Genomic DNA, 19,009 nt, shown 5'->3' with positions numbered 1-19,009 from the left:
TTAGAAAATAATAAAATTAAATACATCAAACAAACATGTAAGGAAAATGACTCAGTACTAACCTTCCCTCTTTCAAAATGTGAGTGCCCTAATCTCCTTTTGCAGGAATCTCCCCACTCTCCAAATACTGTGGTAAATACATCTGCATCTGTGCCTGATGCAATGTTCCTGCATGGACATTGATTGAGTAAAGGACTTCTGCCATGAAAAATCAGTGACACAGGACATTACCAAATAAGATTATTAGCAATGTAATTATCAAACATTATAAACCAATATATTTTAGGTACAAGATTAATTTCAAGACCAAGGAATTAAGTCACAGGAATTGACTTCCATTTTCTGAGTTTCATATAGATTGCTAGCTATCTTACAGCACACACTGCAGCATTAGGGATGAAATGTCCTTTATGAATCAATGCAACAATCCATGCTTGCATAACAGAAGGAGAAAATGTCCTACTTCTGGATTCTGAAATCACCTGAGTCACACTGATTTTATCATGCTTTATAAAAAAACAGGAGTTCTTGTAGGAGTTACAGGTCTTAAACTGAGTTAGGATTTATCAACTCTAACACTTTACCAAGGAGAAAACACAGACATAACAGATGATGAAAACCACTTTTTGTTCTGGATCAGCCAAACTGTGTTTTGATCTCATATTTTGAGAATTATGGCCAACATCAGTTAATATGTTCAACAGAAATGGCTCAGCTATTTATACAAATATGCATTGTTATTATTTTTCTTCACAACAAAGGATGGCTTGCCATGAATTTGGCTGATGAGTTATATTGTACATATTCCTTGAGGCAGCATGACAGAGGATTTTTAATGGGTTCTGTGAAGAATTAAATGTTCTAACAGACTCTTAAGATAAATTTCCATTTGCAGTCTAGCCTCCAGTTAGATATTACATGCAAAAAGTTTTAAATATTTTAACTAAGACTTCTGTTCATAGAGTATAATGAATGAGAATTCTTTTCTACATATTTTATAAATGTAATCTGAACAAAGGAAGATGTTATCATATTTTAAACACAATGATGAAATGAAATATGGCTTCGGGAGCAGACATGGGGCTTGAAGAAAACCTAAAAAAACCCTGCATTTTCTCTTTGTGATTCATGCCATTATGGCTTTGCACCTGCCTTTTTTTAATCTGTGATTTAGACCCTCATTAAGTGCAAATCAGTCATTTTATGAAAATTGCAATCAAAATATACTAACTGGGCTTTGTGCATTTTTCAGACTTTCAAATTGATACTTAGTCTAGTGAAAACAATACATGTCAGTTGTTTTAAAACAGAAGAAAAGGCTTTAACTAGATACATATAAAGACCCCACCGTTTATTGAATGAATAGTTAAAAGTAATTATGAGTGATTTTTAAATATATATAAAATTCTTTGCATTCTTGTCCCTTGTGCTCATCCTACTAGGCAGTTTACAACTCTCTGTGTGTGCATGCATTTGCTCATGTGCTTATTTTTCATTTCAGCGGCATACCCCTGAGTGGTGGCTGGTCTGGCCTGACTGCAGCAAGCTCTGTCACAGTCTCAGATCCATCAACCAACAGCCATGGGGCTTCTGTGTGAAAGCCCAACTCTTGTTTAGTGTCCATGTCTTTTAGCTGGAGCTGCAGGCACAATCAGAGAAAGAAATTCATTTATTTGAATTATTTAATTCCCTATTTCTTTCCCAATAGAAAATGACATTTCTTCCTTTTACTAACTCCTGCACACACTTTATAGCAGCTACCTGATTCTGCATAACAGTTACAGTAGCTTCTGCAAGCTGCTAATTCTACAGCCTGATGTTTATAGGTGTGTTCTTCATTGCATATTGACACGAACATAGGGCCTATTTGTAAAGAACCAATGAAAGATACAGCTTAAATTGACCTCTATGTGCTTGCAGTTTCAGAATGTCAAATGAATGAATACAGTTACATCAATCCTGGTAGCATATGTCCATTTTGCAAATACATTTGCTTTGCCACTTTTTATTTATTTGAATAGGTCTTGCTATATCTCAGGTAGGATTTTCAAAGTTGGCAGAAATGACGTGTCCAGTGGTTTTCAGGGCTGCCCATGGAAATAAGTGATTTGAAGAATAAATTTCAGTAGAATGGGCAAGCTTAGGTCCATCTTCATTCTGCTTGGCTTTAAACATTTATTGGAGAGTGAAGAAATTAGGTTCCAGGTTTGTGGGCTTAGAACCCCCAAACTAGCTGAGGAAGCACAGCCTTAGGAGCTCACATATCCCAGCTGAGAGGGTCAGTGTCAGGAGGTCAACTCAGATCATGCATTCTATCCTAGGTCAGGTTATAAAATACAGAATGAAAATCTATCAAGTATATGCAGAAACAATTCTGGTAACTATTACATGCAATATTAAACTTTTTATAAATAGATAATGACTGCAAGTTTGCAGAAACAGTTTCTTCAGTCTTTCGAATCTCTTTGTACAGAAAGATTATATCCAAGACATTTAAAACAAAGAAAAAGGAAACAAAAAGACCCAAAAACTTAATTTCATCAGGATAGGAAGTAATTGAAATTCTTAGGCAGGGATTCCCAAAATTTTTGTGGTCACTTCTTACCAGTACTGACAGCAGCCACAACAGCAAAACTTTGTGCTCATTGTACAGAATACACATACAAGTGTTTGGAAATCCTGAGTACAGGTCTACTCACACAGATTTCAACTACAAGCTTTGAAATGTATAAATATTTATATAATTGAATGAGAAAAATTAAATTACTGGGAATTTGACAGTTCCACTCTCAAAAATTTTGTCGGACTGTCTTGCCCTTGAGTTCTTAGAAATGTAATGACCTAACATTTTCCATTATTGCTTATTCATTCTGTCCAGCACTTTATAAGATCAGACACAGGGCTTCCAGATGAAAGTAAACAATACCCCATGACCATTTCCAGAATTAAACCATTAATTACTTTAATAAAATGTAGTTTTATTTAGATAGAATTAAATTCCACTAAAAATGTAGCACATTATTTACCTATTTTTTGCACTTGCAAAACCAAAATTTTCTTGCACTAAACATATAACTTCTTCTTGTACAAAAATATTCCTCCCAACTTCTATCAATATATACAACCCCAACTAAATATCAATACATATCACAAACTCCTATCTGTCTTAAAATTGCACTAAGTTTTACCTGCATATGCAGGCAGCCTGTAGAAACTGGACTCATAAAGATGAGGTGTGCAAATTTATGCAGACTTTGGCCTTAAAATAAAACATACCTGACAAACTCTTGCTAGTTCTAAGATTACATCGAAGCATGAACTCATGAACTTCAAATCATGTAGTGTTTATATATTCTAAACAAACGTAAAAAAATGGGTTTGTATTTTATTTTGGGAAGGGCCAGAAACTATTTTTGAGCAAGAAAAAACTACTCATTCTATAGTACATAAATCTTCAAAAGTTACACATAATACATAAATTTTAGCTAAGGTTAAATTATTTGCTGTAGAATTTTGCAGAAAATTGTAGGAGATAACAGGAAAACCTCTGGTACTTGTTTACAGGGAAGAACCCTGTAAACATCAAAACAGAGAAAAACAGAGAGTAGCAAAATGAATGTAGGGGTTTTATCTCCTTCTAACAGTTTCGTCTGTGTTTCTGAGAAATTTCTGAAACTTTGGATATTAATTCTTTCGCTTAAAAAGAAATCAAAGAAGGGAATTTTATTTACTTGGGGTTGGGTTTTACCACTGATTCATAGCAATATTACACATCCTGACTGCTGCCTGTAATGTTTCCATTTCTATACAATATCTCTATTTTTTATTGCACTGTAAGAGTTCTATAGAGTGAGGCCAACTTGTTACATTTTAGATTATGCTTCCATGAATAAATAATTTGTAAATAGACTAATAAATATTAGATATTATGAACATACTAGTGGCAAAAGAAATATATGTTATTGTGGTTTATGCTGTGGGTTGCATATGCATACCAGTGCAAGAGACTACTTATGTCTATAGCAACCTACCGACAGATTGTAACAATTTATAGCTACTAATAAACCAATTATTAAATAAATTGTGAAGTATTTGAAAGTGCGGACAAAAATCACTTAGCCGGTTGCATAGGGTTGTTTTGGAAAAGAAAGAAGAAAGCAAACTATTACATTTATTAATTTTTTACCACGTGTTGAGCTACCAGGTCTGGAGGCTGAAATCTTATATTACATAATGGATATATTAAACATAGTGTTAACATATTTTTGGAATGCTTTATCAAATGGCCTGAAGACGCATATTTAAAATGAGAAATTAGCTTTGCTTACCTGTTCTTTCCAGTTTTATAGCCTAAACTGAGACTACAAAATCAGCTGACACAGAACACATTTGGGGAGAAAATATAAGATAAACTCCTCCTCTGTCCTCAGAGGAGCTCATAAATTCAGACTCAATGTTCCATTGAGTGCCACAAGCCCATTCACATTTTAGTCTGAAATGCATCTATCCCTAGCATTTCCCACCAGAACAATTTCTGGAGTCTTTATGCATTTAAGGAATCACCTTGATCTTTCAAATTCATAGCAGGGCTAAGGGACTCTGTGGCTCAGTTCAGGAAAGAATTCTTCTACTGACTTCAGATTAATTCAGTGCTATGTCCACAATGGGGTTTTTTGCCCTTGCCCATAGGCAGAGCTCATTGAAACAATTTTTTCTTGAATTAACCTTCAAGTTTAAGTATTAAGTATACTTTTAAATTCTAATTCTATTTCAAGATTGACAGCATTAAGTCTTTTCTCCATTCCTTTTTATGAGAATTCTTAAAGATGTATTAAACTGCAATCAGAGGTTTAAGGTCCACTGATGGCCACATTGCAAAGGATAGATACTGAAGTATTGGCTTAATTGGCTTCCACAGGTAGGTTGGTCTGAGGCTGGAGACAGTCAGTATTTCCATGAAGGGATTAACTTTTCCTAACATCAGCAGGAAACACCACCTTCCTTGTCACAATGAACTGTGCAGAATGGGTCTGCACACCAGTGAAGAGCTATAGTTATATGCACTTCAGCAGGTGCAAACAAGGTCAGTCTGCCCACAAAGAGATCTGCAAGCTGTAGGCAGTCATCTGTAGATACCAGGTAACTGAGACAAGAGATGCCTGGCTTTGCTGGTGTGTGGCAAAGCAAAGCTAACCATCTGTCTCTCAACAAAAGTTATTTACTGCTATGTTGAAGAATATTGCAAGTTTATGTGTGGTGTATTTGGAATACCTTGTGAAGTTTAATTCCTCTTCTCAAGGATGGACCACATGACACAAAGAAGACTTTTTTTATATCTCCAATATCACCAATGGTCAACTGTAAGGAAAAAAAATAGTAAAAAATAACTATATGTTGTATGTAACAGTTTGCATGGCATACTTTAAATCCAACAAAAAGCTAAATATAGCAGGTAAAAATATTAGTCAGTGAGGTTAGTGTTAGGGTGAGGAAGTCCTATTAAGAGTGCGAGTTAATTTGGACTCACGTTTTTATCATAAATTATGTCTATTTTTTACAGAGAAAATTTGTTGCAGAGCAAAGGCCAACACAACAAAAAGAAGGAAATGTATAACTGAATTCTGTATTTTCAAGACCAGTTCTTTTCTCCTCACTTTCCTATTTATATCCTCTACACCACATATTTTTCTCAAGCCTGAACTGAAATTTTGAACTCATGATGATTCTTATCCCTGACTATTGGTTCTATTCTTGTTTATTCTAGTGCTCAAAAGAAAGGATGGCTGTTATCTGCAAGTCCTATCATATGATGCTGCTTGTAGCTTTTCATCTTGCAAAAGTTAAGCAAGTGATGTTTACACTGCCACTTTGCAAAAGATGTGTAAAGAGGTTTTTTTCCCACATATTCAATAATAAAAACCTTGCAAAAGGGGTAGCTCAGGTTCATACAGCTGTGCAGAAGCTGCCATAAATTTTGTATGCAAACTACAGAATTGATATTTGCCCAGGTGCAAGTTCATTACAAAGAGACACAGCTTCTAAGTAGTGCAAACAGATTAGTTGTGGTTTGAGAAGTAGAATGTAAAGAAAGTAGGGAACGGCTTCATTATTGATTGCCTTACTGTTAAGCCTACCAGTCTTAATTCAAAGTTAATGAGGTTTTTCACATCATATTTGGCATTTCCTCAAGAGACTTTTTGTAAGTGATATGCTTTGGCCCACAAGTGAGAAGTTCTCCAAGCTGTGTTTATTTAAGACATGGAGGTATAAACATTAACTCTGACTACAATTCATATTTTACTGAAGCTATTTGGTAAGACTTGTATGAAAAAGAAAAGAAACCAACCAAAAAGGGAGTATCACTCAGATTTTGAACTTTCTGTGCAGGGGATTTCCGTTTTCTTCCAAATACAACAACTTGAATGTTAGGAACATCTTCTGCTACTTGTGTGCAGTGCACCCATGTTTGCCATTGTCCTCTACTTTTCATATCAAAATTTTTTGTGGGAAGAGATGTCACAGATGTTTCTGCAACAAAAACAAACCTATATTCAGAGCCCGTGTTTAAGTTATAAGGCTATATAAACCAAGACATTGCACTGCCTGGTAGTGCTGGATCCAACACAGGAAATTCAGGCCACAAACCCCTCGTTACTCATGTTAGTCCCATGGAGGGGGAGAAAACCAGGGCAGCGGCTTCATGGATCCATGTCACACTTATGCAGAGGCCATGCCTGTTTCCTTTGTATTGTTCCAAAGACAGAAAATGTCCTGACAGAGGAGAACCTTTCAATACTGCCATTTCCAAATTCTCCATCCCAAGCATAATTTCTTCCTCTTTATTTAAAAAAGGCATGATCACCTTGGTCCAGGCCTGTGCCCCTCACTGTTGGGGTACCCATGCTAAGCTCTTCCTACTGTGTGAAGTAACCTTATACCAGTTGTGATCTGCTCTGCCACACAGGAGTGATTCATGGAAACAAAGGACACTTCTGCTTGTATTACCTTTGAGCAGAATTGCCACTTCTACAAAATCTTTCTTGGAGCATTTATTGATCCAGCAGTTGTGAAAAAAAAATGTGCAGAAAAAGGGTAGAGGACTTCTTTTATAACCATTTTTTCCAAAAACCACTCATCTGATTGAAAAGAAACAGGACATTATTAATTTATACCTTTTAAGCAACAAAATATTCTGTGTTTTCAGCCATAAGTTTCTACCTTCATCAAATCAATGAAAGGTTTTCTTTTGACTGATTTGTTAAGGGAATAAAACTTCTGAAAATATATTGGCTATGTGTATATGTCCACTCCATATGTGTCTTTGTCCACTCCAAAATATTCAATTCAAGGTTTTTATAGACCTTGTGAAATTACATATAGGGATAGATTTGCTGTAATGATTACATCTCAAAGTAAAGTATGGAAAGTATTTCCAAACGTATGGAAAGACTTCGGTATGCAATCTCTAGACACAAGAAGACCCCAATAGGAAATTATATTATCAGTGTTCTAATGGAAAAAGGATCAGGATTTCTATGACATTAGCCATAGAAAATCCACTCAAGACACAGCTTTCTTTCTGGTGAGGTTCAATTTTATCCAGTAAGGAGCAAACTTCAGCTAGTTTTATCTTGATTGAGACCTTTGTGTTCATTCTTTGCAAACAAAACATTTGCAGAGCCAGATCTCCGTGTCTTGGTAAACCTGGTTACACTCCCAGTCTTGCTGAAGTGAATGAAAATTTGATTGTTCATTTTAATGTTACCATCTCGGAAATAGTCTCCCAGCCCATCTTTCCGAGTCTGAGTTGAACCTACAGAGTCACTTTGTAACCTTGTGTTTTTTTCAGAAAAGAGGAAAGAACAAGAGACAAGACAAGGTTATCATACTCTGGAACAATCTTATTTCCATTATGAACATTATCTGCAGGAGTAAAATATCTGTAGAATCTCTGTTCTGTTGCCTTTAAAAAACAATGAGCCAAAATTGTAGGCAAAGGAATGAATAAAATACCAGTTCATGATATTCTTTGCTGTTGCTATTTATTTTCAAGAAATAAGCAATTGGGTTTTTAGCTACAACAGCTGCTTTGGACCCAGAAGCAGGATGGGAAAAAATGCTGCAGGAATACAGCCTTTTTATCTGCCAGTCAACCTCACAAATGCAGGATCCCTTAAAAAATATTTTGCATGGATTAGAAGGAAAGAAGCTGTAAGGCCAGAACAGCCTTTCTTCTGTGTTCCACTTCACAATCTAATGAACTGATTTTATGTTCTTATCTTTACCTAGACGCATATAACCCTGAAATTAAATTCTTTTTTTAAATTTTTACTTACCCATCATCTAAAAATGTACAGGAAGACTAAATTTACAAACATTACAAAAGCATGGTGTCATATTCCTTCCTGAAAAACAAAAGCTTTGTTGATTGTGCTTATAAAAACATAGAAACTTCTATGGAGAAAAGTTTCATATATACCTTTATCATTTTACATTGCCACATTTCCTTGGAATCCCTTGCACATTTTAGTAAAAGTAAGCTGGATCTGGATACTTGACATGTATAATCCAACAGAAATAATGAACAGCAGAAAATGGAAAGCAATTTCATATTTTCTAGAACTTAAAAAGTAACCACTTTTGCATTAAATTTCAGACATTTCTGAAGTATTAGGATCACCTAAATCTAATAATCTATGTTATTGTTACCTTACATTAACTGAAAAAACTACCAACCTTTTCATAGACTTTTAAATCCAACAAGAACTTGATTCAACTTGCCAAGGTATACTGATTGGATTTGGAACATATCCACCTGCAATATGAAAATAATCAAAATGATATTTTAGTTAAACATAATAGTGATCTCGTTTTGAGTATTTATCAGTTTAGCCTTGTGTGTCTGGTCATTCTTTTCTATTGAGATGGAAGCAAATTTATCTCACTTATGCCATTTCATTGTCTCTGATTTCATAATTAAATATTATGTACTAAATATTACCTTTTCTTATCCAGTTAATATTATGAATTATGAATTTCAGAATGCCTCTGTATTTAGTAGGAAGCAATTTTGGAAACATCAGATACACACACTAGCAATAAAATTCTCATTTCTCCTACCTTCATGGACTGAAATAAACAAATCAGATCAATTACTAGTGTGTGAAAAGTTATTTTGGTCCAGAACCTACCTTGCAATGAAACTGATAAATAGTAGATGTATAATAATTCTGAAAATCTGGAGCAATTTCATTTTCTCTAAAATTCACAGTTAATTTTGTGGGAATTAGGCATGTAAATGGGAATGAAGTGAATGGTATCTGGAAAGATTTCAGTCACTGTGCTGTTGGGATAAGGATGCCTCATTGAAGTCATCTCTATAATAGGTTGAATTTTCTACATACAACAGACTTGAATGATCAATAGATTTCATGGAGTCTTTCCTTTTTTCCTTACCAAAAATCTTCAGTTTATTCACCTTCTTGCCTATATATGCTCATCTTCTTTGAGCAGTCATCTCCATAATCTCTGGGAAAGCTCATGTATGTATGCACACTGACACTGGGAACACACGTTGCTTAAAATGCGTATTCATTGGCTTTTTTTAATTGGGCCTGAAGAAATCAGGTTTGGGAACATACTATTCATGAATGGATTCATCTAATCTTTTGGGAAGCCAGCTGTGAAATTAAATCTCTACAGCTAAGACTTTTATTTCATGTGACTTCATGAGTTATCCTGTTGTACACAGAAGCAGTTGTCTTGGGAAGTTGGGTCGAAAGCTCAAGTTTGAACACTTGAGGACTAGTTTGTGGGTTTGAAAAAAAAATAATAAACCCCTTGCATTGTTCCCACAGTGGCATAGTTCCCAAAATTCAGTATCTGTGAGAATAATATTGATCAAAAGAATCACCTAGAAAAAAAAAGAGCAATGACCACGAACAGAGCATTAGTCATTTGAGGGTAAATTGGAGTAAAGAGAACTGCAAAGAGTGAATACCCAAAGAGTTGTTACTCGAAATCTTTTCTATAAGAAGAAGATTAGGTTGTTACGGCCCAGGCTATAGAAAAATCCTTTAGAATTTCAGAGGAAGGACTTAGCATCTTGAACAAGCCTGTTGAAAAACTGTCACAGAATCTGGATTATACAGAACAAATCCTTGTGAAATTGCAGATGAGGTGTACTTCCACAGGAGTGAGTATTCACAGAAGCCAAGTGCTATTGTTCAGGTTTTTCTCTACAAGTTCTATTCTTAGAAAAAACATAAGACATTCTTATAAAATAAAGAATTTTTTAAAAGGTCAGGACAGTTTGGTTTCTTGAAAGAAACAGGAATCTGTCCCTCTTCCAGTCTGTACTGATACCTTATCCATTGTAGCAGTCAGTCTTATCCTTAAGACATACTACATAGGACTATTATCTATCATCAAAAAGATTAATCTATACAATTTCCTACATTACTTCTTAAAGCAAGATGAGCTCTACTATCCTGTCATTATTTTTAGACTTATCTTGTGAAGTCTGAGCTACCAGTTTGATTAGTTCTTGACGAGCATGACACTGGGCATGCATGTTCTCTTCCACAATGGAGAAAGAAAATACAGGAATAAAGAGGACATAATGAGTAAGATCTGGGTTTGTTTTCATACAAAAGCCTTGTATTTTCTAGAATCTTTAAAAATAGTGAGAAAAGCAGATACAATAAACACAGGTATGTGTAAAGAATCAATGAAGCATGTATCAAGTAGATTTCTCTGCCTTTCTGCTCCAGAGAAGAAACTACTCTAGGCTGGCTGGCAACAGTGAAATACTCTCTCCCACCCTCCCCAAAAGAAGATTTTTTTTCCCCAAAAGAAGATTTCTAGGTACTTCACAATGATTTCATTATATCCTTAAAACAAAACAAAAACAAAAACAGAAACAAAAAAAAAATTCCAAGCTGAAATTCTAAACACTAGGATCTAGTAAAGTATCAACTAGACATGTCCTTTTGATATGAAAGAGATATTTGCTTTTGAGCTGAAATTTGTTTTAGTTACTTTGTTCATATGCCTATAACTACTCAAAGAATTACTCTTCTAGGAAAAGCCATTTAATCTCAAAAAGCAACAATATGTTTACCATGGTTAAAAGCAAAAAGTGGGTGGAAAAATAGGAAACATGAAAAAATAAGACTCTTCTTGGAACACTGACAGTGCTCCTGAAAACAAAAAAAGTTTGCAGACTACTTTAGATGGAGTGGTTACAAAAGCAAGTTATCCTGCAGAAATGTTATCAGTTCTAACAGTCAGACATATTTTAATAAAGCAGTGATGCCTCCCTGGCCTTAAAAGTCTGGAATATTAAAACAGAAATCTTGGAGGTCATTTATTCCAACTCAAAATTACTTCATCATCTTAACTGTTTTACTGTAGCACAATAGTGACAATGCTTAAAAACAATATGTTAGCTATGGAGACAACCACTATATGGAATATATAACATCAGTATTTTTGATACTCTGTCCATGAATGGTTTACTGAGAACATGAGTTCTAACAAAAAGACACAGATTCAGTTACATTTTTCCTCATTATCTTACCTGCCCTCTAGAGAAAGTGATTAGGCTGTTCAAGTTAAGCCATCTCTTCCTGAGTCACTTTTTTCTCCTTGTGTACGAAGATAAACCTCTCCAGTGGCATCTGCCTTCTTCAAGTCTCCTGTGTGAAAATGGCTTTCATATTCCACAACTTCAGAAAAAATAGACAAAAAAATCCCAAAAAGTCAGCAGGAGAAAACACTCCTTGTCGTCTTGCCTGACACCTGCATTATATACCAGTTCCTGGTAGAAGCCATTGCAGATTTCACCCAAATCCCATACTGTACCACCAAACAAGGAGTACAGGTCTCTTCAGTCCTGGTGACATATATAACCCAAACACATTCCTGCTGCATAACAGGATGGCAATCTACAGAGCATAGATTTGCTCTGCTCTGACACCACTCCCAGAAAATACGCACTACTGGTTGCTGTTTGGGGCACAGGATCTCTTATGTGCTGTCCTCTTCCCTCTAAGGTAGGAAATTCCTTTCTAAGAAAAAAGCCATACTTACATCATCTTCAGAGAGCCTAAATTTTTCTTTCTAAGACTATTTACTGCTATTTCTTTGGTCTTCCCTCCATTTTTATTTATCACTAGTTAGACCATTATGCTATCACAATGTTCTTCAGTTAAAATATGTTAATATGAAACAAAAATAAAGAATAAGAAATTCTTTCAACATCAGCTTTAACATATAAATAGAAAAGTCCTCTCACATTTTGTATCAATCTCCAAAAAACCTTCTATTAATGATATAATAGCCCACAAATACAGGTCAGCTAAGTGAATTTTGAGTTTAAGGGAAAGCATTCCTGATTTTCTCAGCTGTGGTCATATATAGAGATTAGAAAAGACATCTATGTCCCCTATACGAAGCTTCTGCTTCCTTGCCTCTTTTTGTCACAATACATAGGTAAATGGTGCAAATGAGATCAGATTGAATTAATGCCAAACAAACATCATGGAAATCTCCTATGTTCACTTTTAAAATTACCTATTTTAGCCCCTGAGTTTATCATGGAAACAAGGAAATACTTAAACAGAAGCAGGTCACAATCTCAATATTCGTTGTTATTTACATCATTTTAACAACAAGGGTCCCAGGAAAAAATAGGAAGGGTTTCTGGGGGTTTGATTTTATTTTCCTTCTGGTGCTGCATGCTCTTATTCAAATTATAATAGTAAATATCATTCGTATAGTGGGTTCATTTGGGCACATTTGTTTAATGAGCTGGTACTGTCAATTTAGGAATCTAATTTGGTGGCTAAATTAGGATTGAGATCCCTATGTAGACAGCAGAGAAAGGCAGGTGCTATAGAAAACACCTCTGGTGGGTTCCCATGTATTCTAGAGGTAAACACTAGATCTCTGGAGTCTAAACTTAGATGGTTTAAATGTTCCTCTGCTTCCAGCCACAGGCCTAAGAATAAAAGCTATGCTCTTGTAGCAACATGTTTGTAAAAAATGACTAATATTTTTAATAGGGACAACATTTTTATCCACTGTAAAATGGGATACAGGTAATGGGAAATGCACTCGTACCAAGAATGTATTCAAAAATGTTTGTACTATCTCTTGAACTTTTTTTTATCACCAACTTAAAGAGTTGGGTTTTTTTTAAGAACTGAGCAGCCTTAAAATCCAGCACATTACAAGTACTGAGCTGTCCTTGACTACCACAAATTATCAGCCCTTACTCCCACAACCTTCATCGCTGTAGCAGTAAAACACAGACAACATCTAAACTAAGTGATGTTTGCATGCTGGAGAAAGTCTTCCAGCCTCACTCTGCCTCTTTTCCCTCCCTGGAACCTAGCTGGATCTACAACATTTGCTTTCCCAGGAAAGTCATGTGTGCAAGGAAGGGGAGTGGTGCTTTAGACAGACATGAAACCGAGGAGGAACTAAGCACATTCAGTTGCACAACTGATATTACAAGCCAGAGAGCATGGAAATACACATTATTCAAGTCTGAAACATATATTTCAGTCCAATGTACATCACAGGATACATGAATATTTAAGTATACATCCTGGAAACTTTTATATTTTCAGAACATTTTTCTTCTTGAATCAAATCTTTTCTAAGATAGAAATGGTCTATTTAAGCAAAGTGTACATTCTTTAAAAAGATTATAATTATGAGAAATTTCTAGTAGGGTTAAAAATGATTCCATGAACCCAGAAGCTAAAGCTGTCATTTAGTTTCATGCATAGGTGATAGAAAAACAGGGAGGGGAAAAAAATTGTTCTGAGCATATTTATTTTTAAGCTTTTCTTACAGTTCTTTTCACAAGTTGGTGCTATTCATGATGAGTGTTATAATCAAAAGGTCTGAATTCAAATATTGTGACATCTTATATAGCTATTTTTCTATTTCTAAAAGTAAAAGGTCACATAACTGGATTAATGGTTTTAAAGAGTGGGTGTGTATACTGACTGTAAAATTAATATTTAAAAGGATTCATTAAATAATAAGGGCTGTGTAAGTCTGCTAATAAAAGCGTGCTTGTTTCAATAAACTTCTGAAATGTATTTGTTTATCTTTTACTACATGACGATGATGTCTGACAAAATCTGCTTAAAATAGCTTTATTTCACTGCAGCACTATTTACTTCTGGGACATCCCCTGGCATTATTTTTTTTTTAAATAATTTAAACTAAGGGCTGGAAAAGTTCTTATAATTGATGGTATCACTCATGTTTGATGATAAGAAGTAAAACAAGAGCTTTCCCAGCCTGGGGCCCTAACATATCTCATCCCTTTCTTCAAGGCAGTTAAATATGCCTTGTCAGGTAAAAGACAACATGGCTTCATCGAAGTCAGCGCAGCTACACAGATTTGATATTTCTGGAGTTCCAGAGAGTTGAAAATGCATGAGCTGTCCAGGTGACACTTTCGTTAGCATTTAGCCAATGGCAGTTTTTTGTTTCAGGGGATTTAGGATATGAAGGCAAGTTTCTGTGTTATTCATTCAGTGTTGCCTTGTCTGCGTAACTGGGCCGTAGGAGCAGATTCGTTGAAGTCGAAAGGCTTCTTGTAGGAATAAGGTCAAAATACATTGGTCCATGTGTCTGACCACTCCTGTGGGGGTAGATTAGAGACCACAGTGCTCATATCATTACTGCTTTTGTCCAGAATCATTAATATACAGAATCATGAGCTTAGCTGAGAAACATATATAGTGTTTCTGCTGAGTCGGTATTTTCAGCTGAATCTGCTGAATCTATTGATGCATAATTTAAAGCTCAGTGTAGTCAAAGCAAATATTTCCTATTATTTTTCGACCATTTAAGTGAAATAAAAGTATAAAAAGTTGCCTCTATGAAAGGAGTCATAAGAGAAAGGGGATGCCGGGAAATGGGGTAAAAAGATTTTGAGTTTGGGACCATTCTGATTGTGTTCTGTATGAACAACATACCCCAACAACAAAAATCCACTAAGGTGTTTCATTCAACCTTGTCATTCTTTGTCTCTTCCCAATCCTATTTATAAAAATTCTCTTACATCTGAAAGATAACATAGTGCAAAACTGAAAGTAATCACCCAATGCTCATTCAAAAAGGGGAAAAAACCCCCATGAATTAAAGGTAGGAGGGTAAATACATATTAATTTTTTTTTATTATTTTGTATTAAATTCTTGTGTGTGTGTCTAGGAATAAAACCAGAATATAACAAAAAAGAAATTTTAGACTGTAGTATTGGGGCCACAAAGAATAAAACTGATATTAACACTTCCAGTTGTAAATTGCTGGACTCCACAAAATGGTTTGTGAGAAAATTCTTAGGTTAGTAGATACTCCTGTCTATGGATTCATTTTTGAGGGAGAGTATATACATGTTTTCTCAGAAATTTCCCAAGAAAAACACCCTAACTTTCTAATATACCTCAATAATTAATTACTTTACACATCAGAATAATGCTTTCAGAGAGTAACTCCATTTGACTCAAAGCATAATAGAGGCTTTGAGGGGTGTATTCAAGAATTTTTTTTAAAATTTCTTGACTTTTTATATGTAGTAAAAAATTTAACAAGTTTGAATTCAGAAAATAATTGTCCATATTTATAGTTCTTCCCATTTTTTCTTAAATAAATTAGGGAAATAGGGCCTTTTAATAAGGTCTAGAATTACTGTATTCATGATTGTACATCCAGCATATATTACATCCAACATCCCATGTTTTTTTGAATCTGGTGGATCAAAAGCATAAAGTGGTAAGATTTTTCAGTAAATTAATACAAGGTGACTATATTTTTTTAATTATGCAAACCCACACAAAACCAGAACTTTAAAAGGGCTTCACTGGTTTTGTTCAAGTTTCAAATTTAAGTTGGATGAAATATTTAGGAAACTCTCTTTAGAGAATGGTCAGCAGAAGTCCACGTGGTCTATTTTATTTCTTTTTCTGGGCTGCTTCCATCTTATTCTACTAGTTTCTGTTTAAGCAGAACACTCTTTGTACTATAGCCTCTAGCAATAGAGCTCTTAACTGGCACTAAAAGCCTCGATATATGATCTTTACTATCTCCATCAATCCTCTTTATTCTAATGAGCTGGATAAATGGGAAGCCTGTTCTCAAGTACTAGTGATCAAGTTATCAGTATACAACTGGTTGTTCCAGGGGGAGGGGTGGGGGTGGTTGGCAGAAATCACTTAATTATCTCTCTGGCATCATACCATTCACGTGTGTTACTAACAGCAGAGAAACATGCAACTTAATGTATATTTTTATAGAATATTACACTCTGTACTATAAATTTCTCATTGACATCTATAAAACACTAATGTAATTGAAAATCTTGGATATCTCTTTGCTGGCTAATTGTGATGCATTTTAAAAATTCTACCTTTGTTTTGTAGAGGGTTTACAATTCTTCCCTTCTTTACTATGTTTCTAGATCACGTATATTTCTTTGTGAATAGGAAGAGATAAGTAATATCACACAATAGATTACATTTTGTACTCATCTTCAGATGACATAACACTAATTTGAAGAGATAATAAATAATTAAGATCTAAAACTGGAATATCATCTAATGTGAAAGGAGTCAAATACTATGTTTGGTATCAGGAGTTACAGCATCTCTTGTAATACTCATACCAATGATTTCTCTTTTGTGGTAAATGCATGTGCAAAACCATCACATTCCTTAATATCAAATTCTTATGGAAATCCTCACACTGTATTTTAGGCCCAAAAGAGGTGTGCTGGTATTCCAGAGGCAGATCCTGACCCCAGTAACAAAAAAAGGACGTAACTTACCAGGCAAAGGCTCCTGATCTGCATAGAGATCTGGCAGCTCCACATTTGTCTTCCTTAGGGTTGAACCAGCAGTCAAAATCTAAATACATCTCGTCCTTTGTGCCTCATATGCAATAAATCTAAATGCAATGGTTGTTTTAGCTCACTGTGTGGGCCAGTTACCTGAACTTTGTGTATTGAGCCAATATCTGCCAGTTCATTCTGAGAGAGGAGAAAGAGATGAATGGATCTCATTTCAGTCATGCCAGAACAAATGTAGTTGGCAGCTGTATGCAACAGTTGAACAAAGTTCAGTAGTTAAAGAATTGGGGCAGATTTATAACTAGCACTATTTTTCCCCTTTCTAATCAATACAAAATTGATTTAATAACATGAATGAGGAATGCTTGAGGTGTGATATTAGGGAACAAGCAATGGCAGTGACTGCTGAAATCTGTACACTGAACAAGGCACAATGTTCATACATATTACACAGATTCAGTTGATTACTTTCAGGGACAGAAGCTTTAGTCAATTTTTAAAACTTTGGACACTATTGGAAATATTTCTCACACCAATAAAAAATGGCGCAATTAATTATAAATTTGAAGGAGAACTAATCCAATTTTGAGGAAACATCCAAGAGTTCCTCCATCTTCACTCTAGATCATTCAGAAACGATATTTGCATTCATAGTTGAAGAAAAAACCAATCTGATTCTACTGGGGACAATGCAGCATCTCTGGGACATACCATTGCTTGAGTAAGTGAAAGCAGAGGAGGCCTTAGATATTATAATTATTGGTTTATAATCAATATTTTTTTCCCTGTAAGATAAAAAAGGGAGAAAACAGAAGTTGTCTTTTCCTATTCGATACTTCTTGGATTCTTTCCCCTGCTCTTTCATTTTAAATATGCTCAGAGAGTAGAAGGCCATGACTTCAGCCTTTCCTCTGACAGGGAACTTCCAGTTTCATACTATTTTTTTGTATTTACCACAGGTTCTCGGAAATAATTTAGGAAAACCCTCTGAGTACTCGTCATCTTGGATCGTGTTTGTGGTTAGTCTAGTCTGCTTAGTTCCTCTTCCATTAAAGAAAAAAGGAATGTAAAAATACAACAAATGATTTCTTTAGCTCAACCATAAAGTTCAATTTACTAAGAAGAAAAAGGAAGAGACAATAAATAACAGGGGGAAAAAAAGAGAATCCATACTAGAAAAAGCAGTTCAGAGAAACTGGTGGCAGGGATGAATAAATTACACGAGAGAGAAAAGAGAAAAATTAACCTTCTGTACATTTCATCTCATTTATGATTCTTCCTTCTCTATCATCAGCCCCAAAAGCTCCACAGTATCCCATGGCATATTGTATGCTTACAAATTGCTGATTTTTGTGAGATCACCAAAGGCTGTAAATCAGTACCTGCAGCATGGCATACACTGTGATAGGCACCCAGGGACCAATTCGCTCACTTAAACATTCTCAGTATGAGACACTGGGAGAATTTGCTCACTCAAAAACCATTGTTCATGTGTTGCTACCTACAAACAAAAATGATGATCTGTGCCAAACTACACAGAGGACTTAAAAATCAATTTGGTAGTTTAGTTTAAAGAAACAATTTATCTCAGAATTAAGTGGATTATTGGCTACATGATTCGTAGGCTTTTCTAGCAACAGAGAAAGGTTGAAGTACTTTGATCTGAATTGCTTTTCCTCTGACTTGAAGTGGCAACTTTTTGTGACTCAGGTTGCCGTAGAAGATAAAAGAAAGGCTTATTGGATCCTCTTCACCACTTAAGTCAGATCCAGTGATATCCATTATCCAGAGACTTGATGACTTCATGTTGATTTCAGGCAATTCAGGACTAAGAGTCGACCTTCTACCTTTAAAAATCACCAAAGAGAAAGGAAAAATGGCTGCATGAGAGAATGGCATAATCTAGCAGGACTGTAGCCTTTTCAGTACACAAACAAAGCTCTTTTTGCAGGTTATGTTGTATCTATAGCAACTGCTCACTAAGAATAACACATCAATATCTTTATTAGATTTTTTTTGCAAAGAATTTAGAAGCTTAATGTTCTTTCTGTGTTTAAAATTTAGTTTCAAAGGCATTTTTTGATGCCAGTGTATTTTCCTCGTCATGTTTGGAAGTAATTGCTAAGAGAATATTC

General features: G+C 35.1%; 1 protein-coding gene across 1 annotated transcript in view; it reads right to left on the bottom strand.

The window, feature by feature from the left end:
* RP1 (RP1 axonemal microtubule associated) overlaps window positions 1-19,009 on the bottom strand; it is a gene marked incomplete at its 3' end in the record, with an annotated part of 163,329 nt that overhangs the window by 44,646 nt on the left and 99,674 nt on the right. Inside the window, 12 exon segments of the mRNA XM_082284668.1 lie at window positions 5,272-5,358; window positions 6,347-6,528; window positions 7,006-7,071; window positions 7,074-7,136; window positions 8,737-8,740; window positions 8,744-8,815; window positions 11,582-11,628; window positions 11,631-11,729; window positions 16,854-16,894; window positions 16,896-16,946; window positions 16,948-17,054; window positions 18,531-18,717. Coding sequence (XP_082140794.1) covers window positions 5,272-5,358; window positions 6,347-6,528; window positions 7,006-7,071; window positions 7,074-7,136; window positions 8,737-8,740; window positions 8,744-8,815; window positions 11,582-11,628; window positions 11,631-11,729; window positions 16,854-16,894; window positions 16,896-16,946; window positions 16,948-17,054; window positions 18,531-18,717 — 1,006 coding nt within the window.

The sequence above is a fragment of the Coloeus monedula genome (genome assembly GCF_965178545.1).
Source record: "Coloeus monedula genome assembly, chromosome: 1".
Classification (NCBI taxonomy): Eukaryota; Metazoa; Chordata; class Aves; order Passeriformes; family Corvidae; genus Coloeus; species Coloeus monedula.
The sequence above is the reverse complement of the archived record's forward strand: the minus strand, read 5'-3'. Positions and strand labels throughout refer to the sequence as shown.